General features: G+C 36.7%; 1 protein-coding gene and 2 long non-coding RNA genes across 3 annotated transcripts; 2 read left to right on the forward strand and 1 right to left on the reverse strand.

Annotated features, from left to right (window-relative positions):
• Positions 1–162: 162 nt before the first annotated feature.
• Positions 163–3,461, forward strand: LOC114827645 (uncharacterized). Its single transcript, XR_011582131.1, has 3 exons — positions 163–390; positions 2,445–2,509; positions 3,365–3,461. It is a non-coding gene; the product is annotated as an uncharacterized lncRNA (long non-coding RNA).
• A 3,131-nt stretch (positions 3,462–6,592) lies between these two features.
• On the forward strand, positions 6,593–10,697 carry LOC139187738 (disease resistance protein RPM1-like). The gene is made up of 3 exons (XM_070823279.1): positions 6,593–6,728; positions 6,870–6,947; positions 7,979–10,697. Exon 3 carries the CDS (start codon positions 8,010–8,012, stop codon positions 10,695–10,697), a length of 2,688 nt encoding a protein of 895 aa, XP_070679380.1. The 5' UTR covers positions 6,593–6,728; positions 6,870–6,947; positions 7,979–8,009.
• Positions 10,698–18,675: 7,978 nt separating this feature from the next.
• On the reverse strand, positions 18,676–19,218 carry LOC114825388 (uncharacterized). The gene is made up of 3 exons (XR_003774063.2): positions 19,076–19,218; positions 18,901–18,972; positions 18,676–18,784 (listed from the first exon to the last, which is right to left on the reverse strand). It is a non-coding gene; the product is annotated as an uncharacterized lncRNA (long non-coding RNA).
• Positions 19,219–24,257: the final 5,039 nt, after the last annotated feature.

A 24,257-nucleotide genomic window follows, 5' to 3' on the forward strand; every position in this document is an offset into this window, starting at 1 on the left:
GGAGACAGAGCGAGAGATGGAGGGATTTCAGGGATTTGCAAATTCTTCCCCTTGCTGCCTGTTCTGTTCTGATTTGAAGATTTCTCAAGTGGCTATAATTTGATGGTAGGTTGGTTTAAAGCAGTTCCAAAATATGGGATCATTTGGGATATGTTCCCCTCTCTCTACATCTCAGATCTCTGCAGTTTCACAAATTAGGGTCACAAATTTCTCTCTGACTTCTAGTTTTTGAATTTATGCTCAGTTTTTTGTTTGTTGAGATTTTCGGCCTATGGTCTGATTGACGTTGGGTTTACTCGAGTTTACAGGTCTGTGTGCAGCAAGCAAAATCCGTTCATTCATATGAGCTTCTTGGGCCTCTTTTACCTTCACAGCAGCTTACCTACCTGGGTAAGTAATCTTAAATTGATTTCTTGATTTCTATTGTTGAATGTTTATATTAAATTGATTCCTTCCAGCTTATTTTCGTCTGCAGCTTTTCTTTTGGCTCCAGAATACCATATGGAGACATATCATCTTTCTCTTCTCTCTCTCTGTCTTTCTCTCTTTATGAGCGTTGTCTTTCTTTCTTTAGTTGCGCACCATCAGGGATTGTAGTTACATCTTTTCTTTTTGCTATATTTCTTTTACCTTTGAGTATTATGAAGATGGGATTTTAGACTCATCAACGACAAAAAAAATTGCTTTCATTTTATAGGAGTGAAAGATTTGATTTTTCATGCACTTATCTTTTAATTTTATTTGTTTATTTAGTTTTCCCAATATTTTGGGTGGAATTCTACCCCATGCATTTGGGTTTTAGTCTTTTCTAGGCCAGTTGCTAGAAAAAAAGGCGTTCTAGAGAGAGAGAGAGAAGACGGCTTGAAAAATTTAGTATCTTGAAGTGATAAAGCAAAGAGATTTCCAAAGCTAATCAAATTGTTATCGTCAGCTTGCTCTCTTAATTGATGTTATAATGCATTTTGAAGTTTAAATTATAGATTCATTTTCTGTAGCAAACCTTGATTTATCAGTGTATAGAAAAAATTATCAATTCATTTCAGTTTAAATATTTCTGAAAAGTTAGAGATGGTTTTATTAGTTTCAAATTATATACTACTGAAAAGTTTAACATCTGCTGAGCAAGTTGAGCATTTGTAAATTAGCCAAATTATAGGGCCATGTGCAGTTGTTCTGTTTAAAACTTCTTTTTTTCATGAGTTTTTATTAAGCTTTGTGACTTTTTTTTTGTATCTGTTGATTTCTAAATTACTATAATTAAGAACAAGATTAGTGAATTTATAATTTGCTGCTTAGCTTAACACGATTCTTGAATAAAATTTGAGTCTTGGTTAAAGTTAGGTCATATTTTTAAGAATCGTAAAAACTAAGGAAATTTTCTGGGTATCTCCTATTCAACTTTTGTTGGCAAATTGGTCTTTGCTAATCAATGTTATTTTTGGGTGCTAACTGTTTTGGTCTTTATAAATTTTGGTAGCGGTGATTTCTTCTACACTTATGATGTGACAACGTTGTGTAATGATTGTAGGTTTTTGAAAATTTTGAGCTTCACAAACTGTGGAAAAAGAAACAAGTTTTGCTGAAATCAATTTAAAGGCACAATAACAAATGTATAAAAAAATCTATTGGATGATGTAATTTGGTTTGGATTTGTAAATTATGCTTTTCAATGTGGATTAATTGTTTAAGTAATTTTAGATTATGCTAATTGTCTGTTCTCTATTCTACTTATTTTGTGTTTTCCAGCTATTTTTCTGTAATTACCTTTTGTTTATATTATAGGACAGGTTTGTAATTATTATTTTGATAATTTTTTCTCCTTTCTCTCTTTTTGATACTTTGCATATGTATTCACTTGGAAAAAATACTTTAGTCTAAATGATATTAATGTTGCAGGATATATTTTCTTTTGGAGCCATAAAATCTGCAACAGATTTCCAAGAATACAATCATTGTATTACAATGAGGTTGGCGTTTCAGCGCTTGACTTTGGTTACAAAAATAACACTGCAGTGTACCATACAAAAGTTTTTTTCCTTCCCTTTTGCCACTTTTTTGGAACATTAGTTACAAAATATGTTTAGAGCATAGATGTGAAATTTACAGGATGGGTTAGTAAGTTAATTAGTTAATTTGATTCGCAATGGATATGAGTTATTGTGATTTGCAGAGATAGACTAAAGACTTAAAGAAAACAATGTTTGTTTTGAGTACTTCTCATGTCATTGAGGCACAAATGTTGTTCCTGCATTAATTAATTTTTTTATATCGAAATTGAATAAATTTAATTTTCCTTGATATCCAAATGTATTAAAGTAATTTTGATTGAAGTTTGTTTGTCTGCTTTCCAAGATTCATCTTTTGGTTACCAGATATCTCACTTTGTTTATGGTTTGCTTTTTTTAAGTTAACTAAAACTGAGGCTTTTTATTCTGTGTTTTCAGGACTTCATTCACCCTTTACAAGTCAACCCTGCAATACCAAAGTACAAGAGAAACAAAGATTAGAGGTAATTTTTGCTCTAACTTGGAATAGTTTCTAAGATTTGTATTGTGCAATTGTCCAGCGTTAACTACTAAATCGATTAAAAAACATTCTGTAGGGGCTGCGCTGCCATTCAATTACCTATGGAATTTATAACATGCAATTAGTTTCTTTTTAGTTGAGTTCAAATAATGTTGATGGCGCTGTTATAAAGCTCTTTTTTTTATAGTTAGGTTGAAAATCTTATCGATATATTCTTTATTTAGTTGGTCCAATTTGTAACATATGAGATTGTTTTGTTTGATGTTTCAATCAAATTTTGATCCTTTTTTTTGTGTGAAATTATAATGGAATTGCAAGTCAAGTATATCTTAAGATTCTTGGTTGCATACCCACCTTCCCACAACTATTAGGGCTAGTTTGGTATTGCTGTGCTTTGAAAAAAAGCTGCTGTGAGAATAAGCGGATGTGAAATAAATCAGCAGAGCGTTTGGTAAACTTTTTTGTAAAAGTGCTTTTGGAAAAAAAAGCAGTCTGACAGGGGGTCTTTTCATTAAAGGAGCATTGTAGCCCCGTGTGCTTTGAAAAAAAACCAGTTTTCCAAAGCTACAAATAGCAGCTTCAGCTTTTTCATTTGATTTCAGCTTATTATCACAGCAGCTTCCAAAATAAGCCCCTTTTTTCAGTTTACCAAACACCTAAAACCCTAACAGCTTTTTTTCATAGGTGCTTTTTTTTAAGCACCTCACTCCCAAACTAGGTCTTAGTCTCTTGATTGGATGGATATTTATAATTTTTTGGATCTACGGTTACAATGCTTTTTATAATTTCCTAGATCTATCATTTTTGTTCATTCATGATTATGTTGAATGTTTTTCAGGTTAAATGTGTCTTATTCATGTAGTTAATGCTGGTGCATTCAAGTCCCGCGGCATCGCGCGGGCTTATTACTAGTTGTTGCTAGAATCAGAACAATCTATGCTTTTCGTGAAAAAATACCAATTGAAGTCAAATATCAATTGAGGTCAAAACAATCTATGCTTTTCGTGAAAAAATACCAATTGAAGCAGGGGATTTTTTTTTTCAAACAACAAAGAGCTAGGTCAAATATTCAAACAAATGAATTTGAGCATGTTTCCCATCTCTTCTCGACATAAAATAACACGAAAACAACGGGTTCGGATCAACACGTTAATAAGTCGGGTCATTATCAGATCACCTATTAAAATAACAAATATAACACATAAACGACCCAAAATTGAACACAGAATCTCGAGGGCATTGGGTGAATGTTATTAAAAGTTTAGTTCATATCTCCAAAAGTATGTTACTCTACATTCTCACTACCATCCTTTTATAATCTCCAAGAGTGTTTATGTGGCGGTTCTCTTTTTAATTTGTTCTGGTTCTATCATGTCCCTAATTTTTTGGTTCCTACGTTCTCATTACAACATGTCAAGCTAATTAAGTACGGCTCAATTGTGCCTCGTGTCGTGCTCGTGTTAACTCATTCAATAAACAAGATGGGTCGGCCCATCTCATATTTGAAACCTTTAGCCTAGCGCAACCCAGACCAGATATCTAATTATACTTGTGTCAGTTTGCCATGTTAGATTGAGATTGCTTGTCTTTTTACTTTGTTTTTAATTGAAAATAGATACTCAATATAATCTAAACTACTTATTAATAGAATCTTTTTTATCAATCAAAAGAGAGTGAAACAATTATTTAGTCTTCTATCACAAAAAAAAAATGATGGACAATAATGTATTTAATATTAAAATACAAAAACCTCTTACTCCTACTCTCACCCACATTCTCTCTCCCTCCCTCCTTCCTTCCCATTTTAAGAACAAAATAAAAATGCTTATGTTAATGCTATAATAACATTGAGGCTCTGTCAACAATTATTTTTCTAAAAATGACAATCATATTTTTATTTTTCCTATTCTAACCTTTCTTCTAATACACAATATTTACAGTCATTTAGTACTACGGTCTAGTGGTATTACTATTCACTTGTTAGTGAGAGGTCTTAGATTAAATTCTCGCTAAAGGCGAATTTCAACCACATTATTGCTAGCCCATTGTAAGGCTCAACCCACTTCTTCCCTTTAATGTAGAAAATATTGTTTCTTAAAAAAAAATACACAATATTTACAATATATGGACAAACTAATAATTATGTAATATATTTAAAAAATTAAAACAATATGTCCACGTTAGAAAAACTGTCCCATTATTGGCTCATCTTTTATAAATATATTTTTTTAAAATTTTAAAAACTAATTACATTTTTTTAATAAATAAACAAAAATAAATAAATAAATGAAATTGTTCATCTGCTAGTTTATATTAGAGTAAATTGTAGCTATGGTCTCTTAACTTTAACTCAATTGGAGCAATGGTCCCTCAACTAAAAATTCATTACCATTGGTCCCTCAACTCATCAAAACGTGTAGTTATGGTCCCTCAACTAAAAATTCATTACCATTGGTCCCTCAACTTTAATTCAACTGGAGAAATGATCTCTTAACTTTAACCCAATTGTAGCAATGGTCCTTCCAACATAACTCGTTTTGACAAAAAATTTGACGTAGTTGACGAAAATGACCATAATTACACACCTTGATGAGTTGAGGGACCCTAATTATATGAATGGTTATTCCAACGCAACTTATTTTGACAAAATTTTGACGAAATTGATGAAAATGACTATAGCCACACATTTTGATAAGTTGAGAGACCAATGATAATAGATTTTTAGTTCATGGACCATTGCTCCAATTTGATTAAAGTTGAAGGACCATTGCTACAATTTACTGTTTATATTAACAACTATTGTTACCAATACCATCACCGATTGACTGTTATGCATGGATTGGTGTTCCCGGACCGATTGATTGTTATGCATGGATTAGTGTTCCCAGACCACCAATGTGATTGAAGACTTATTTAAAAGATAGGAGTTTTAATGAAAAACTCACGGTATTGTTCATTTTAACGAAAAACCATATTTTTACACTAAAAAATCAATCCTGGTAGTATTCACTTTATTGTTAAAACTCAAAGTTTTCAAAACCATTTTCATTAGTTTTTCTTATAAAGAATTGGCAGCGATGTTGAGCTACTTGGAGTCTAGAATCTGGCAAGAAACAAGAATTGCACTTTGGTAGATTGATACAACTATAATCATTTGTTGGAATCTTAAATTGGAAAGTAGGAGATTTATAGAAACATGGAACTAAAAGTAGTTGAGTCTACGCTCAGGGCACCTAGATTTATGTTCTGCTCAAAGTCCCCAAATAAGGGAGCGAAACCCTTTCAGTTAAAATCAGATAAAATGATCAAATTGAGTTTCGAATTCGTGGACTGAAAAATGACTATTGAAAAGAGAAATAGAGTTATTTGATGATTGGGTTAACATAATAGAATAAAGAGAAAACATTGCTTTCATGCTTTATTATTGCTTCTGCTGAATTAAATGCATTTTGATTTTACCCTATCAAGCTAGTAGCTCACCCATGACTAGTGTTAAATTAGAGACTTAAAGGCAGTTGGTTTTATGGATGTTTGAAAAAGTAGTTGGTTTTACAGAGGGTTTTTTTTTTTTTTTTTTTTTTTTAAACAAACGTTATTATTTACAGTTATATTAAAGGGAGGGATGAACTAAGTTTCACAATAGATTAGTGATAATGTAGTTCAAATTCACCTTTAACGAGAATCAGACCAAAGACGACTCACTAATAAGTAAAAAAAAATATACTAAACTGTAGTACTAAGTAATAAGTTACTAGGACCTCACCTCGTTAATTATTGTTGGCGAGCAAAATACAACCTACGCTGTTTCAGTTTCACGGTATACAAAATGCCAAAAGTATTGGTCTTTCTTTTTTCTAGTCAAACAAATAGTATTGGTCTTTGTCTCGTGCCTTCAATTATTGTCCAATTTTCATAAATTATAATCGGTCTTTCTTTTTTAATCAAACAAAAAGTAATGGTCTTTGTCTCATGCCTTCCATTATTGTCCAATTTTTTAATCAAACAATGGTATTGGTCTTTGTCTCATGCCTTCAATTGTTTTCCAATTTTCATAAATTATAATCTTCATCTTTTTCTCCGTCTCATACTTGATATTTTCATCGAGTTTATTGACACAGGAGTCCAACAATACCGTAAGTTATAGCTTAATGCGATTGAAGCATATCATTGCTACTCTTTTGTGAGCTCTCATATGCCCCAGAGTATGTTCTTCCAATTGTTTCTAATTCTAAATTGAATTTCTCTAATTTTACTTGTTTCTCCGTTGGATCGAATGAGAATAGATAAGAGCGAGCTCCAATCCCTTCGTCTCATATTTGATATTTTTATTTTCATTGACAAAGGAGGAGACCAACAATAACGACTCAGAGCAACTGAAGCATATCATTGCAACTTTTTTGTGAGCTTCCACATGCCCCAGGGTATGTTATTCTGCACTCTTACTACCATATCTAATATCCTTCTGGAAATTTTCTGAAAGAAAGTAAGGGCTTATGAGCTACATCTGACTTTTGTTTCACTTTTTTTCTTCTTATTATATATGTAATTCAGATTCTGAGCACTCATCATTAAACACAAGACTTCAAATTCGATTTCTTCCTCAACAATTACATAAAAAGGTCGTACCCAGTGCACAAGGCTCCCGCTTTACGCAGGGTCTGGGAGAGGTGAATGTCGGCTAGCCTTACCCCCATTTACATAAAAAGGTCGTACCCAGTCCTCAACAATTACATATGTTGAAAAAATAAAATGCAAAATAAAAGTTATCTATTTTCTGTGTAGACGGGTCTAGGCGGCCGCCTAAGTAGGTCTAAGCGTCATTTCTTAATTTTCAAATTCCTAGGCATTAATTGGGGCGGTGGCCAACTGTCGAGCGTCACTGGGATTTTTAGAACAGTGGTTAACGTGTTGACCCAAGACTTGTTATTTTCGAATCGTTCAGTGTTTGATTAACGGTCGTGCAAAAAATTGTGTAGTATTTGTGTAGAGTCCAATCTACTAGACCCAAAACATTCCGTTCTTTTCGACGTGTGTACTTTCATTTAACAACAATTTTGTGGTACTTGTCAACTGCCACCTACAAAGAATTGAAACTTTTGGTTATCCTTTAACACTGACTAAAATCCATGACATTTGGTGGAAGAATTAGATTGAATGAGTTCGAAAGTTTCAATCATAGATTTTTGTTCTTGAACCAAATTCTTTAATTCTGTGTTCTTGCAAAAAAGACTCGAGAAGTAGTTTTCGGACTTTTGAAGTTTGGCCCTTTGTTAAACTGAATGAAAGTTAAGAACAGAAATTTAAATTTCTTGAGTACCTTATTTAGATCTTGATTTCTTTTGGCTTGTGGTTTCGTTTTGAAAACTAAGCACATAGTTTGTAAAATACAAAAATTTATCCATTGCATTCTTTTTTTCTTTTCCTGTTGTTTTGAAACTTGTCTATTCTGCAGACAGATTGGATAACAAGTATCGAAGGCCAAAATGGAGTCAGCTGCATCACTATTGATTGGGAAAATTGCGGCCATTCTTGAGAACGAAGCATCTTCCATAGCGGCAGTCCGTGATGAAGTTGATGAGCTTAAGCTGGAGCTCATAAGCATGAAATCTTTCTTAATAGATGCTGAAGGCAAGGAACCACAAACAGAAGGAGAGAGAACGTGGGTTACAAGCGTCAGAGATTTGACCTGCGATGCTGAAAATGTCATTGATGAGTTCCTGTATCACATATATGACAAGCAAAGTGCGACTCCATTTGCAAAATTGCTCCACAGAACCATTTACTTTCCAAAGAATCTTTGGCATCGGCATCGAATAGCCAAAAAATTACAGAAAATCACAAAAAAGATCAAAGCCATTCCAGAGAGGAATGAGAGATATGGTGTCTCTACAATAGAAGGAACAAGTTCGGATAGTGTTCCCAGATGGGTGAAGAACAAAGCCGAGTCTTCTCTTTATATTATGGAAGACGAACTAATCGGGATTGAAGACAAGAAGCAAACGTTAATGGGGTTATTGATGAATGGAAAGGAAAATGAAATGGTTGTGTCTGTGGTCGGGATGGGAGGATCAGGCAAGACAACTCTTGTTGCCAATACCTTCAACAACGAAAATGTAAAGCGACAATTTGACTGTTATGCATGGATCACTGTTTCTCAAACTTATGTGATTGAAGACTTATTCAAACAAATGATCAAGAAGTTCCACGAAGGAAGAAAGGAAGAGGTGCCTGAACATTTGAATTCCATGAGTTATGAAAATTTGTTAGATATGTTGTCGACATACTTGAAGTCTAAAAGGTACCTCGTTGTATTGGATGATGTGTGGGATATTAAACTTTGGCAAGAAATAAGGATACCACTTCTTAATAGACACCATGGAAGTCGAATCCTGCTTACAACACGAAAGAAAGACATAGCATTCTATTCTTTTGAAGTTGAAAGTCGTCCTTTTGAAATTGAACCTTTGGAAAACAATGAAGCATGGGAGCTCTTTAGCAAGAAAGCATTCTCAAGTTATGATAACAAATCTTGTCCACCAGAGCTTGAATCATTAGCATGGAAACTTGTGGAAAAGTGTGAAGGCCTACCTCTGGCAGTGGTAACTTTAGGTGGTCTAATGTCTTCCAAGAGGTCATCATCGGAATGGAGAAGAGTATACAACAGCTTAAATTGGCACTTGACTAAGCATCCTATGCTAGAATCAATGAGCAGCATCTTGTTGCTTAGTTTCAACAATTTGCCCAACCCGTTGAAGCCATGTTTCCTATATTGTGCCCTTTTCCCAGAAGATTATCTCATCAGAAGAAAAAGGTTGATCAAGTTGTGGATAGCTGAAGGGCTTGTTGAACCAATTGATGGGGTCACACCAGAAGAAGTTGCAGAGGACTATCTTGTGGAACTTACTGGTCGTAGCATGCTACAAGTTGAATTAAGGAATGAAGCTGGAAGACCAAAAGCATGTAAGATGCATGATCTTATGCGTGAGCTTGCTTTGTCCACATCAAAAAATGAAAAGTTTGGTGCAACATATGTTGGCCGAGAAATAGTAGATAAAGCTGAAATCCGTCGATTGTCAATTCAAACAACTGAAGGGGAAATTAATTCTTGCACTGGTATGTCAGAGCTTCGCTCCTTTCTTGTCTTTGGCACGTTAAAGAAATTGCCTTCTGGATTCAAGTTGTTGAGAGTTCTAGATCTGGAGGATGCCCCAATTGATAGATTTCCAGATGAACTAGTGTACTTGTTCAACTTAAGATATTTAAATTTGAAGGGAACTTTAATTGAGGAGCTTCCAGAATCCATCGGACGGCTTCGCAACCTTCAAAACTTGAACATCCGTGACAGTAAGATAAAGGCACTTCCAAAAGCAATCTCCAAGTTTGTAAACCTACGCCATCTAACCATGTATCGTTACACTGATTATCATTATGGCTTTATGTATGTCATTGGGATAAAAGCAGCATCCGATCTAAGTAAATTACAGAAATTGCAAGTTTTGCAATCTGTTGAATCAGAAGGAAAGATAATTAAAGGCATCAGGAATATGACCCAACTTACAAGCCTCGGTATTACAAATGTGAAAGCAAGTGACGAGATGGACCTCTGTGACTCCCTTCAAAAGTTAGAGCTCCTTCACTATTTGTTTTTTATGGCAAGTGATGAAGAGGAGTTTCTTCGAGTTAATGCACTAAGTTCGCCTCCTCCAGGCCTTCAAAAGGTTTATTTGGCTGGAAAACTAGAAAAGGTACCTCACATTCAAGCATTGCCGAATCTTGAAAGGCTTGGGCTAATTAATGCGTATGTTGGCGAAAAATTGTGTTTCTCCGGAGGCTTCATAAAGCTTAAGTGTTTGAATTTGGGCAACCTCCCCTTATTGAATAGTATAGCTATAGAGAAAGGGGCAATGCCAAATCTCCAGGTCCTAGACATTTGGGAATGCATGGAGTTAAAGACATTGCCGCAGGGCATTGAGTTCCTTGCTAACGTGGAACGCTTGATTCTGGGGCATGTTCCAATGCAACTTATAGAGTCCGTAAAAGGAGGCATGGATCATCCAAAGGTACAACACATTCCTGAAATCAGCCTGTATTACATGGGACACCTTGAAAGATTGTCCGGTATTCACTCTCGTAGAAGGTACGCACACTTTTATCCTTGCATAAAAATTTGAGTAATGCTAGACTTATCACATTTTACATACTATATTTGTACCACCTTTCTAATAGAGGTAGGGTCCATCAACATATGTGGGTCTCATTTCAATTAGAGAGATGATACAAATATGGTATGAAAATTATGGTAAGAGTAGCATTTTTGTAAAAAAAAAATTCCACAATGTAATCATTTGAACTATATTACGTTAGAAAGCTTGGAGATTTTCACTCTTATTTTTTTCTTATGTGCTCCTCCTCTGGTTTTTGTTCGTTAGTATTTTGATTTATTCAATTCTAAGGCTACGAAAAAGAGGAAGTAGTGCATCGGAGTGTAAAAATCATTTTGCCTTATAATTGGCATGTTCAATCTTATTCACAAGTCTGGCAAAGACATAATATATGCATGCATTGAGATTTTATTCAGTAACTGTGTTTCTTTTGTCTTGTAATATCCTTTTTGTAGAATCAAGCCTCAGAAGCACTTGTGAGACTGCAATCTTTTTTGCCAATTGATTTTGTGGTGAATCTCGACTTTCGTTATAATAACATATTAGACTATATACGTGTTGAGTCATTCACCCTGCAAGGAAGAATCCGTTTGTTGTTTGTGTGTTGTGGGAAGTTGCAAACATTGATCGATCTTGGTTTCTTATTTGCCCTTTTTGAAATTGAATAATGCCCAATATTCTATCTGTGTAACTGAAACTTATATTGATTGCTTGCGTGTTTTGATGTAATAATTTTAGTTTGGAACTAAATGTGTCACTGATGAGAATAATGCCCAAGATTCTGTTTGTGTGTAACAGGAACTTATATTTGTTAAATTATGGCCAAACAACAATTACTTTCGGCTATTAAAAAAAGGAAAAGAAAAAACTTTTGGTTATAAAATTATAAAGACATCATGATGAGGAGGCATCATGATGATGTTTTTTCTTCTTTTGTGGTTTTTTATTAGCCGAAAGTGATGGCTTGGTTTAAATAATAAGTCATTGTTTTGTTTCGGAAGATAGAGAAGAAAAGGAGAGCTCATTTTCGGTTTGATGAAAACAAGAGAGAACCAAGAGCCTTTTTTGTAGAGAGCAAGGGAGAGTTGCAGTGAGTCCAAACAGAAGAAGAAGCTGCTGCTTCATTTGATTAGTAATCATCAACCAAAGTAATTGTTGTAGTAATAGCCTTGAGCTATATGTATAGAGAAGAAATTATTCATTATATTTCTTTCTCTATTTGTTTCTTTGGTGTGTGAGAGCTATTGGGTGTATTGGGCTTTTGGGTTGTGAGATTGCCAACACTTTGTAAACTCCCAATTGGTTGATAGTGGATTATTGGGTGAGCTCCTACTGCTCCGAGGACGTACTCCAGTTACACTGACTGTGGAGGAACCTCGTTAAAATCTTGGTGTTATTTTCTATATTGTTCTTGCATTTTCATTTGATAAATTTCCTGTGGGTTAGATTGAGTTGGTTCCATAAGGTTTGGTGCTATCCTAGCACAACAATTGGTATCAGAGCACTAGTTGCTCTTGGGTACTGTCTAATTGCCAAAAATGTCAGACGGGCAAGATGAGAATCCTTTTGGAAGCAGCTCCGGGTTTGCAAGAACGACAGTGCAAAATGCAAAGTTCGAAGTGGAAAAGTTTGATGGCACAAACAACTTCGGGATGTGGCAATGTGAGGTCAAAGATGTGTTGGCTCAACAAGATCTACTTGCCGCTTTGGGAGAGAAGCCGGAAACTATGTCGAAGCCGGAATGGGAAAAATTAAATTTGTGGGCTTGCTCTTCAATTCGGTTGTGCCTTGCAAAAACTCAGAAGTATTTTGTGATGCGGGAGACGGTAGCAAGTGTGTTGTGGCAAAAATTGGAAGACAAGTATATGACGAAGAGTGCAGAGAACCGGCTACACTTGAAGAAAAAGCTCTACCGCTTCCAATACAAAGAAGGTACAAAAATGATTAGACACCTTGATGCTTTTAATAAGTTGATTGCCGACTTGTTAAATTTAGATGAGGATATTAAGGATGAAGATAAGGCCTTAATATTGTTGAATTCCTTGCCGGACTCTTATGAGCATTTTGTTACCACTATTATGCATGGTAAAGAAACTGTGAAATTTGAAGATGTGTCAAATGCCTTGATGAATTATGAAATGAGGCATAGAGATAAAAATCATGATAATACCTCTGAAGCTTTATTTGTTAGAGGTAGATCATCGGAGAGGAGGTCATCTTCTAGCAGGAAAAAATCACAGTCTCGACCTAGAGGAAACTCTAAAAGTAGAAAACCTTTAGAAAGGGATGAATGTGCCTTTTGTCATAATAAGGGCCATTGGAAGAAAGATTTTCCTAAGTTGAAGACCAAAGGAAAAGAAAGTTCTGAAGCTAATGTTGCTGAGGTTGAAACAGATTTTTCTGATTTTGCTTTAACCACTTTCTCATCATTTGATTGTGCTACTAAGTGGGTGTTGGATACGGGTTGTACTCATCATATGACTCCTCACAAGGATTGGTTTTCAAGCTTGAAAGAGTTTGATGGTGGAGTTGTGTTCATGGGAGATGACAATCCTTGCACAACAAAAGGGATTGGTACAGTTCGGTTGAAGTTGCATGATGGCATGGTTAAAGAGTTGACAGGTGTTCGGTATGTACCGAATTTGAAGAAAAATCTTATTTCTTTGGGTACTTTGGAATCCAAGGGTTTCAGGTTTCATTCAGATGGACATACATTGAAAGTTACTTATGATGCACTTGTTGTGATGAAAGCTCCTAGATGTGGCCATTTGTATTTATTGCAAGGAAGCACTGTGACAGGTGAAGCATCTGTAGTCTCTGAAAATATGGGCACATCTGATTCAGATACTACTAGATTGTGGCATATGAGATTAGGCCATGCCGGTGAGAAAGCTCTACAAGGGCTTGTGAAAAAAGGTCTTCTAAAAGGTGCCACGACTTGTAAGCTTGATTTCTGCGAGCATTGTGTCTTGGGGAAGCAAACTAGAGTGAAGTTTGGTACTGCTGTACATCAGACGAAGGACATTCTTGATTATGTGCATTCGGATGTTTGGGGTCCTACAAAGACTCCCTCTTTGAGTGGTAGACATTGGTTCGTGACCTTTGTTGATGATTATTCAAGAAGGTCTTGGGTCTACACTATGAAGCACAAGAGTGAGGTGTTAAGCATTTTCTTGGGTTGGAAGAAAATGGTTGAGAACCAGACTGGGAGAAAGATTAAGATTTTGAGATCGGATAATGGTGGTGAATACACATCCGATCCTTTCTTTAAAGTTTGCAAAGAGGAAGGAATTGTGAGACATTTCAGTGTTCGGGGAACTCCACAACAAAATGGAGTTGCAGAAAGATTGAATCGAACCTTGCTTGAGAAGGTTAGATGTATGTTGTCCCAGTCGGGTTTAAGCAAGTCATTTTGGGCAGAAGCAGTTAATTATGCATGTCACATCATCAACCGGTTACCTTCAGCTGCTATTCAGGGTAAGACACCAATGGAGGTATGGACTGGAAAACCTTCTTCTGATTATGATCATATTCGTATTTTTGGTTCACCTGCTTATTTTCATGTAACTGAAAATAAACTTGATCCTAGAGCCAAAAAGGCTATCTTTCTTGGTTTTAGTAGTGGTGTCAAAGGTTACAGGTTGTGGTGTCCAGAGATGAAGAAACTGGTAATTAGTAGAGATGTGACATTTGATGAAGAAAGTATGTACAAAGTCTCTGAGAAGAATGTGAAAGATGTCCAACAGGTGGAGCTTGAGAAAGTTACATCTGGTACTTCAAATCCTATTTCCGCTGATGTCGAAGCCACTACAAGTGAACAAGTGGGAGACCATGAGGATGTTGAAGAAGTTGAACTTGAAGATTCTATTCAAGTTGAAGAGCAAGTTTCACCTCAAGAGTCTATTGCCAAAAACAGAGGAAAGAGACAAATTACCAAGCGAGCTCGGTATAGTGACTATGTTTCTTTTGCTCTTCCTATTATCACTGATGATATTCCATCTAATTTCGAAGAAGCCATTGAGAGTGAGGAGAAGAAGAGGTGGTGCAATGCCATGGGTGATGAGATGAATTCTCTCTTGAAGAACAAGACTTGGGAGTTAGCTAAATTGCCTAAGGGCAAGAAAGCTATCGGTTGCAAATGGGTGTATGCCAAGAAGGAAGATGCTGATGAGAAAAGCAATGTGAGATTCAAAGCAAGATTAGTTGCTAAAGGGTATGCACAAAAGGAGGGCATTGACTACAATGAAATCTTTTCTCCGGTTGTGAAGCACTCCTCAATTCGCATTATGTTAGCTCTTGTTGCACAATATGATCTTGAGCTTGTGCAACTTGATGTGAAGACGGCTTTCCTACATGGTGATTTGAATGAAGAGATTTATATGTGTCAACCAGATGGGTATATAGTGAAAGGGAAGGAGAATTTGTTTTGCAAATTGAAGAAATCACTTTATGGCTTGAAGCAATCTCCAAGACAATGGTATTTGAGGTTTGATAAATTTATGAGAGGCCAAAATTATTCTAGAAGTCAATATGATCATTGTGTGTACTTCAAGAAGTTGCAAGATGGGTCTTTCATTTATTTGTTGATATATGTTGATGATATGTTGATTGCCTCAAAGAATGTTGAAGAGATTGAAAAATTGAAGAAGCAAATGAAGAATGAGTTTGAGATGAAGGATCTTGGTGAAGCGAAGAAGATCCTTGGCATGGAGATCACTAGAGATAGAGAGAAGGGTTTGGTCAGTTTGAATCAAAGACAATATCTTGAGAAATTGATTCGGAAGTTTGGAGTTCATGATTCAACCAAACCGGTTAGTACCCCTTTGGCTCCTCATTTTAAATTAAGTTATCTACAATGTCCTAAAAATGATAAAGAGAAGCTGCAAATGAAAAATATACCATATGCAAATTTGGTTGGTAGTTTGATGTATGCAATGGTATGCTCTAGACCGGATATTGCTCATGCAGTTGGCATGGTGGTCGATATATGCATAATCCAGGTAAAGAGCACTGGCAAGCAGCTAAGTGGATATTGAGATATCTCCATGGTACTCGAGATGTTGGTTTATGCTTTGAGAGAGATGACTCTGGTATTGGTCATTTTGCAGTTGGTTATGTTGATTCAGATTATGCAGGTGATCTGGATGGAAGGAAGTCTACTACAGGCTATGTGTTTATTATGGCTAAAGGGCCAGTTTGTTGGAGGTCTATTTTGCAGTCGTCTGTTGCCTTGTCTACTACAGAGGCTGAATATATGGCAGTTGCTGAAGCTATAAAGGAGGCCATTTGGATACATGGGCTGATTACAGATTTGGGGGTTGATCAGAAGCAGGTGGAGGTACATTGTGATAGTCAGAGTGCCATTTATTTGGCTAAGTATCAGGTTCATCATGCGAGGACCAAGCACATAGATGTGCGTTATCACTTTGTTCGTGAAATTGTTGGTGAAGGGGAAATCATTCTCCAGAAGATTCTAACTAAAGACAACCCCGCTGATATGTTGACTAAGGTTGTTGGTGTAGCCAAGTTTGTTCATTGTTTGAACTTGGCTCACATTATGCCTATATAAAGAAGGCGTTGAGCAGTAGGAGTTTTGGAGCATTTGGCTCGGTATGAGTTGTTCTCGTACTAGTGTTTGGGAGTGATTTTTTTGTGTTGATTGTGTTGGTTGGCTTATCATGGTGTTTTCGAAATTTGGCCAAGGTGGAGATTGTTAAATTATGGCCAAACAACAATTACTTTCGGCTATTAAAAAAAGGAAAAGAAAAAACTTTTGGTTATAAAATTATAAAGACATCATGATGAGGAGGCATCATGATGATGTTTTTTCTTCTTTTGTGGTTTTTTATTAGCCGAAAGTGATGGCTTGGTTTAAATAATAAGTCATTGTTTTGTTTCGGAAGATAGAGAAGAAAAGGAGAGCTCATTTTCGGTTTGATGAAAACAAGAGAGAACCAAGAGCCTTTTTTGTAGAGAGCAAGGGAGAGTTGCAGTGAGTCCAAACAGAAGAAGAAGCTGCTGCTTCATTTGATTAGTAATCATCAACCAAAGTAATTGTTGTAGTAATAGCCTTGAGCTATATGTATAGAGAAGAAATTATTCATTATATTTCTTTCTCTATTTGTTTCTTTGGTGTGTGAGAGCTATTGGGTGTATTGGGCTTTTGGGTTGTGAGATTGCCAACACTTTGTAAACTCCCAATTGGTTGATAGTGGATTATTGGGTGAGCTCCTACTGCTCCGAGGACGTACTCCAGTTACACTGACTGTGGAGGAACCTCGTTAAAATCTTGGTGTTATTTTCTATATTGTTCTTGCATTTTCATTTGATAAATTTCCTGTGGGTTAGATTGAGTTGGTTCCATAAGGTTTGGTGCTATCCTAGCACAACAATATTATTGTTTGCTTGCGTGTATTTTGATGGAATAATATTGGTTTGGAACTGAATATGTCACTGATGAGACCAATTCTAACTAAAGCAATGGTTATGACCCATTTTTCATTTTCAATATTTATTGGTTTTTTTTTTCAAGTTTTCAAATATATATTGTTTTAGGAAGGTAAATTTTGTGACGGATGTTTTAGCTCACTATGGTTTCTTCTGAGAAATTATTAGATGGTACGGTATTACCAGGTCGGGTGATACTTCCATTCAAATTTTAACATGAGTGCAGTTTTTTACGGCTGGATTAAAAAGCTTTTTTAATTAATTTTTTTTTTCAGTTTAAACAAAATTAAAAGAAAAAATAATTCTCAGCTCCTTCCGCCAAAGCCCCAGTTCCCCACCACCACCTTCATTCCCTGCCATCAATTGCCATGACTGCCTTCCTCCTGAGAAATCACATCCACCGTCATAAGAAATAATATCAACCTTAAAGAATTAATATTCACCTTCAACATCCAGAAATCAGTCCCCAGTGGCTCCTCAAGGACTCAGCCATCAAAATCCCCCAAACCCCAACGAAGTCGGAGTTTCGAACGGCTCCCTGCCGAAATCTCCATCTCCAAACACCGCCACGGGTCTCCAACATCCGTTGAACTCGGCGTCGTCTTCCTCCGTTCCACGTCTGTACAAATGGCAAGTTATAAGTGAAAGTACCACAACTGACGTGGTGATACTGTATCATTCTACAATTTATCGTCTCACGCTAGCTAAACCTCATTTTGGGACCATTGCTTGCCTTATCGCTCATAATGCTTGTATGGGATAGATGTACAAGAAGATTTAGTCTTTAATAGAAATTTCTTTGTTGATAAAAAAAAAAATGTGTGTATATATATATACCGTATTAGAAGAAAATAAGTGATTTTTGTAAAGTAAATAAATAATAAGAATAATGTTAAGTACACTAAATGATGTGGCCCAATCAAAATTTTACTTTAATTCAAGTTTGATTTGATTAATAATTGTAATAAAAATTTAGGGATATTTGTCGTTTTCTCCTCTGAACTTGTAAGGAAATGCCAATTTCCCCTTGAACTTTAATTTTAGCCAATTACCCCCATGAACTTTTGTAATTAGCCAATTTACCCCTTGATGTTAGATTTGAGAATTTTCCATCCAATTTTCCATCCAACTCGGTCACATGCATGGCACATGCCAAATTTTTAAGGGTAAAAAAGTAATTTTATCCCTAATGTAGACATTCTATCTTTATTCTTCTTCTCTTCCACTAGTTCACTCCGTACAATTTTGTCTAAATTAGCTATAGAAGTCTAATTAGCAACTGAAAAATATTGGCTCAGTGCCCAGTTTACCAAAATGAAATTAACGATTCTTACTTCGAGTGCTTTAATAAAGTTAACAACATCCACAAAAAATATGCAACAGACTTAACAGCCTTAACAACCTTGCACCTAGCATCCACAAAAAATATGCAACAGACTTAACAACATCCACAAAAAATCTACTGCATAATCCTATTAAAAGACCAACTTAATCTCAACACCAAAGGTTTTCATTAACAGGACGAAATGCCTTCGAACACATTATAGTTATACTCTCCATGGTCTTGGCTTTTTGGCAACACGTTGGGGTTGTGATGCCATTTCATTAGCCTTTCTTGTGACTTGATTCACACGACCGCCTCGGTACACCTATTTGAACTCAACACGAAAGCAACAAAAATGTTAGCAAACCCAAAACAACAAAAATTAATGTATAACAAATATTTTTGTTTTTTAATAAAAAAAAGACAGATTCTTGTTATTACATGTAGTTTAGAAGTTCCTTGTGGCCTAGTTTGAGATGGAGCGGCCCCCGAGTGATGATGTGCACCAGTTTCCTACATCAAAACCATTTATACTCAATTATTTATGTTCACCTAGCGACTAGATAAGTGATATAACAAAACTCAAAATAAATACAATCCTTGTTGATCAAATTACCTCTTTTGTGGGCACAAAACCTTGTTGTGATTGTAGTAGCCTTTGTGGACAGCTTCTTTTGTTGTGTCCTTCCTCTCCACAGGTTTGGCAATGCATTACAACATCATATTTCCTTAGCTTTGTTGGCCCCTTCTTTATCTCATCCGATGCTTTTGTTCTTTTGCCTTTAGGTCTTCCAGGTTGCTTGTGGTAAAAAGGGGGTTTAATAGGCCTAAGACCAGTTCTCTTCCACTGTTCTTTTCCAGGCATAGGAGCAATATACCCTTCATAACACCTATCATAAGCTGGCCTTTTGTAAAGTGAGTGAACAAACACTTGTGGACTAGCCTCCTTCCTAGCAATTGCGGATATAGCATGAGGACAAGGAATGCCACATAGCTGCCACTTCCTACAAGAACAAGTGTGCCTTTCCAAATCTACTACAAACATACTACCAACCAAAGTATGCACTTGATATTGACCATTCCCTGAATAATTGGCAAAACAATTGAAACCATCCATTTGATTTTTTTCAACAATCTTTAAAATTCTAGGTCCAACCTGTTGGGTCCACTTAGCTTCTCTTAGCCTAGCCATTCTCAACATCAAATATTTTTGAATCCTTTGTAACATCGTAATAATCGGTTTATCTCTTGCATCTAAAATTGCAGAATTAAATGACTCACACATGTGAATAACAAATCACACTTTACTGATGTTCTGAAATGAGATATGCTCCAATGGCAAGGTGGCTTATCAGCTAGCCATTTCACTGCCTTATCAGATTGATAGACAATCTGGTTCAACTTTAAATGGCTTATCAGCTAGCCACACATAACCAGTTGATAGACAATCTGGTTCAACTTTAAGTGGACTTTCAAACCCTTGATATGTATTAATGCAGGGATTTTGACGTGGAAAGAAAGATAACTTGGTCAACTTTCAGTTGCTGATCAACTGGCATAGCCACCAGGCAATCGCCAAACATTAAACCAAATGCCAGTACAAGTTTGTTGCTCAGTTCTATCCGACAAGTCGCATAAATATGGTACTTACACAAATGTCTTTTATCTTTTTCAATAATTACAACCCATCCCCTTCTTGAAAAATTTAAAAGGTTGAATGGCGTGTGGGTGTGGCTGGGCTGGGATTAGGGTGGGAGGGTGTGGGACGCATAACTGAATAAAACAATGAAGGGACCCCATATACACACACGACTGGAAAAATAACACTCAAAGCAAACCTTTCACATATTAAACAAACTGAAAAAGAAAAAGTGAAGACTTACTGTATATAGTGAACACATTTGGCGCATAAATTTGGTGTATATAGCATCACCCAAAAAATAATATTAAATGGGTGGTGTTATTCATATTTCATACACTCATTTTTACGTCTCACACGTATTTTTCAATTTCAGGTCGTCAGATCAAATAAATTGAAGAAATCAATGAACAAAATCAACAAGAATGTATGACAAATAAAAAGAAGTGCGTAAATAGCAATGTACTACCCTAATAATAATATGATTGACCGGTTTGTGTAAATATCTTACTAATACCAAAAAAATAAATAAATGATATTCATTAAAAACCTTTGTCGATGTACAATACACAAATCTCACATTCCTAAGGAATTTATGTATTTTAGGTTAAGAATATATATGTCATATCCCGGCCCGGGGCGGATCACTTCCTGGGCCCGCTCCACCACCGTAGCACGATATTGTCCACTTTGGGCCCCGACCACGCCCTCACGGTTTTGTTTATGGGAACTCACACGAGAACTTCCCAGTGGGTCACCTATCATGGGAGTGCTCTTGCGCGCTACTTGCTTAACTTCAGAGTTCGGATGGAACCCGAAGCCAGTAAGCTCCCAAAAGGCCTCATGCTAGGTAGGGATGAGAATATACATATAAGGATCACTCCCATGAGCGATGTGGGATCTTACAATCCACCCCCTTAGGGGCCCGACGTCCTCGTCGACATATCACAGTCAGGGTTAAGCTCTGATACCAATCTATCACATCCCTGCCCGGGGAGGATCACTTTCCGGGCTCGCTCCACCACCGTAGCACAATATTGTCCGCTTTGTTTCTGGGAACTCACACGAGAACTTCCCAGTGAGTCACCCATCATGGGAGTGCTCTCGCGCGCTACTCGCTTAACTTCATAGTTCGGATGGAACCCGAAACCAATGAGCTTCCAAAAAACCTCGTGCTAGGTAGGGATGGGAATATACATATAAGGATCACTCCCCTGGACGATGTGGGATCTTACAATCCACCCCCCTTAGGGGCTCGAAGTCCTCGTCGACACATCACAGTCAGGGTTAGGCTCTGATACCAATCTGTCACATCCCGGCCCGGGAAGGATCACTTCCCGGGCTCGCTCCACCACCGTAGCACAATATTGTCCGCTTTGGGCCCCGATCACGCCCTAACAGTTTTGTTTATGGGAACTCACACGAAAACTTCCCAGTGGGTCACCCATCATGGTAGTGCTCTAGCGCGCTACTCGCTTAACTTCAAAGTTCCGATGGAACCCAAAGTCAGTGAGCTCCCAAAAGGCATCGTGCTAGATAGGGATGAGAATATACATATAAGGATCACTCCTCTAGGCAATGTGGGATCTTACAATATATATATATATATATATATATATATATATATTATTGTTATTTTTTGAGCAAACGATATTATATAATTAAGGGGAAGTTGAGCTCTTACATGACAGCTTGGGTTCAAATCCCGTCGTAGTTAATCTAACAAAATCTATCGTTTAACAAGAAAAAAAGGGGGATCGGTATGATGTGGTTCAAATTCGTCTTTGGCGAGAATCGAACCTAAGACCTATCACTTACAAGTGAAGAGGAATACAAATATATCATAGTAATGAGTGGCTTTAGGTTAAGAATATTAACAAAAAGAGCATTCTAGAATTTAGAGGTTGGGGTGTGATATCCACACACCTTTTTTTTACTTTTCACACACCTTTCTAATTTTCGGCCGTTGAATCGAGTGAATTGAAGAAAATCAAAGGGCAGAAATTAACAAGAGGTGTGTGAGAAGTAAAAAGATGTGTGTGGATAACACACCCATAGAGGTTGTGGTGTTTCAAACAAGTTCAGTTGATAATGTTCTCACATGATTGACAAATGACAAAGAATGCATTCTAGAATTTGCCGCACGGCCAACATGGTCCGTCGACTGTAAATGTTTAGAAGACCCTAAATTATACGTGCCAAGAGCTACATAGACCTTATTCGGAATGGGTACATAAGTACAATGTATGACGTTTTATGCTAATAATACAATGACGACATGTGTAGGTTTCTCTTTACAAGACAATTTATCATTGCAATAAGATGCCATAGTGATAGTATATTTGTGTCATGTAAGTTACTCTCATAAAATAAATATTGTGGAGCCAAAAATAATTCTAAAAATTCAGAAGACGACACGTGTACTTTATTCCGAAGAAGACAAGATTGCCCTCATTAAATTAGGAGGGGCAAACAAATACTCGCACGTGCAACTTCTCGGGAAGTTCAAGTAGCTAACTACGACTGCTTAAACCTCTCTTGGGGGAAGTCACAAGTATTAAATATAGGGTTAATTACTAAATCTTATTTTTAATACATTCTCAATCGAAGATCAACTCAATCAAGTAAAGAATCCCTACATATCACAATCAATTAGGGATGTTTCCACCATTATCCCAAGATAGTTTCTCCTAATTAATATATTGGGAATATTTTTTCCTCATTCAGAGCAACTCCACCCTTGGAGCCATTCCCCCTGGCAATCCACTATTGAATCCACCATATTGAACAGTAACTGCCTTTAATGAATAGTAACTATCATTAATGAACAGTAATTACCTTTTGCATCTCCATCCTTGGAGCCCTCCCCCCTGACAATAGGTAATAAAATATTATTATTTTTTGTTTGTTTAAATAATACAAAATTAAAAAAAACATGGAAATGGGGCTGTAGGCCTTCGGGCTGACACAAAAAAAATAAAAAATGCCTGGCCCTCGGGCTGCAGGCCTGTCAATTCCACACCCCCATTGTGCTCGAGCTCTCCAAGGCTGGAGGGTTGTCCACCGGGCCTCGGGCCCTTTCCTGATGCCTGTCCCCCAAGCAATCCACAAGGGTGGACTTGCTCTCATCCAACGGATGAGAAACGTTTCTTTCATATGAAGAAACTCGCCAGTTATTCCTTCTATATTTGTGATAGAGTGCATCTTCACACGAAAGGATCATTCGGTTCTTGTCATGTGAAATATGTGTTTCTCGGATTTGCATAGTAATTTTGTGCACAGAATCTTATGGCTTCAGTTTTTTCCAGGTGAGCAGGTTGTGTAACTTGATTTTGTTATTATTCTTTTGTAAACACGATATTCTCGTTCGGTTGCTACGATTATCAGTGTGGCCGGAATACTACTTGTCCCAAACGCATGGGGAAGTGCTCTATATTGTTCGTGAACTCCGTGTGTTATGGGACTGTTGTTCCTGTTCATGGGTGGATTCTGACAAGCTGCAACACCAGGTAATGTAGCTTGTACATAAACTGTTTCATGTTTCCATAAGTGGTGAGATAAATTTGTTGGGTCTGATTGATTCAAACAGGATTATGGTACCCTTTTGATGGAGGAGGCCGAGCGGTTTGCTAGCCGGGGAGCATCGATAGAAAAAGACTGCTTGAGCTTGAAGGGAAACACCCAAAAATAAGACTAAGGTTAGACTTTATGCAACAAATGACTGAGACTTTATTGTTAGCATATTGAATAGAAGGACGACGTCCAAATAATACAAATTTTGAACAGCAAAACCGAACCACCTCCTAACGAATCTACCTAGCTATTTTTCTTGTGTTACTTTTTCATTCTCTATTCTTCATGTTGATTTCCATATTGATCTTCTGCTTCGGACTGTGAACAGAATTGAATCAAAAGAACCATATGAGGAAACCAACATCAAGTGCGCAACGGAAAAGTTGCTCCTTTTGTGACAGAAAGGTCATGGTTCAAGTCGTGGGAACAATCTATCTGCAGAGTAAGGGTAAGACTGTATACGATAGATGTCCTCCTCCTGACCCTCACAAAGTGGAAGACTTGTTGCCTTGGGGTCGTCCTTTTACTTTTTGATTCTTAAATCTTGATGTTGATGTCTGTCTTGCTCTTCCGCTTCGGACTCTAT

The sequence above is a fragment of the Malus domestica genome, chromosome 06, assembly GCF_042453785.1.
Source record: "Malus domestica chromosome 06, GDT2T_hap1".
Lineage (NCBI taxonomy): Eukaryota > Viridiplantae > Streptophyta > Magnoliopsida > Rosales > Rosaceae > Malus > Malus domestica.

Bases quoted from the DNA above. Each gene is read 5' to 3' on its own strand.
- LOC139187738 (XM_070823279.1), top strand. From the start codon at position 8,010: ATGGAGTCAGCTGCATCACTATTGATTGGGAAAATTGCGGCCATTCTT.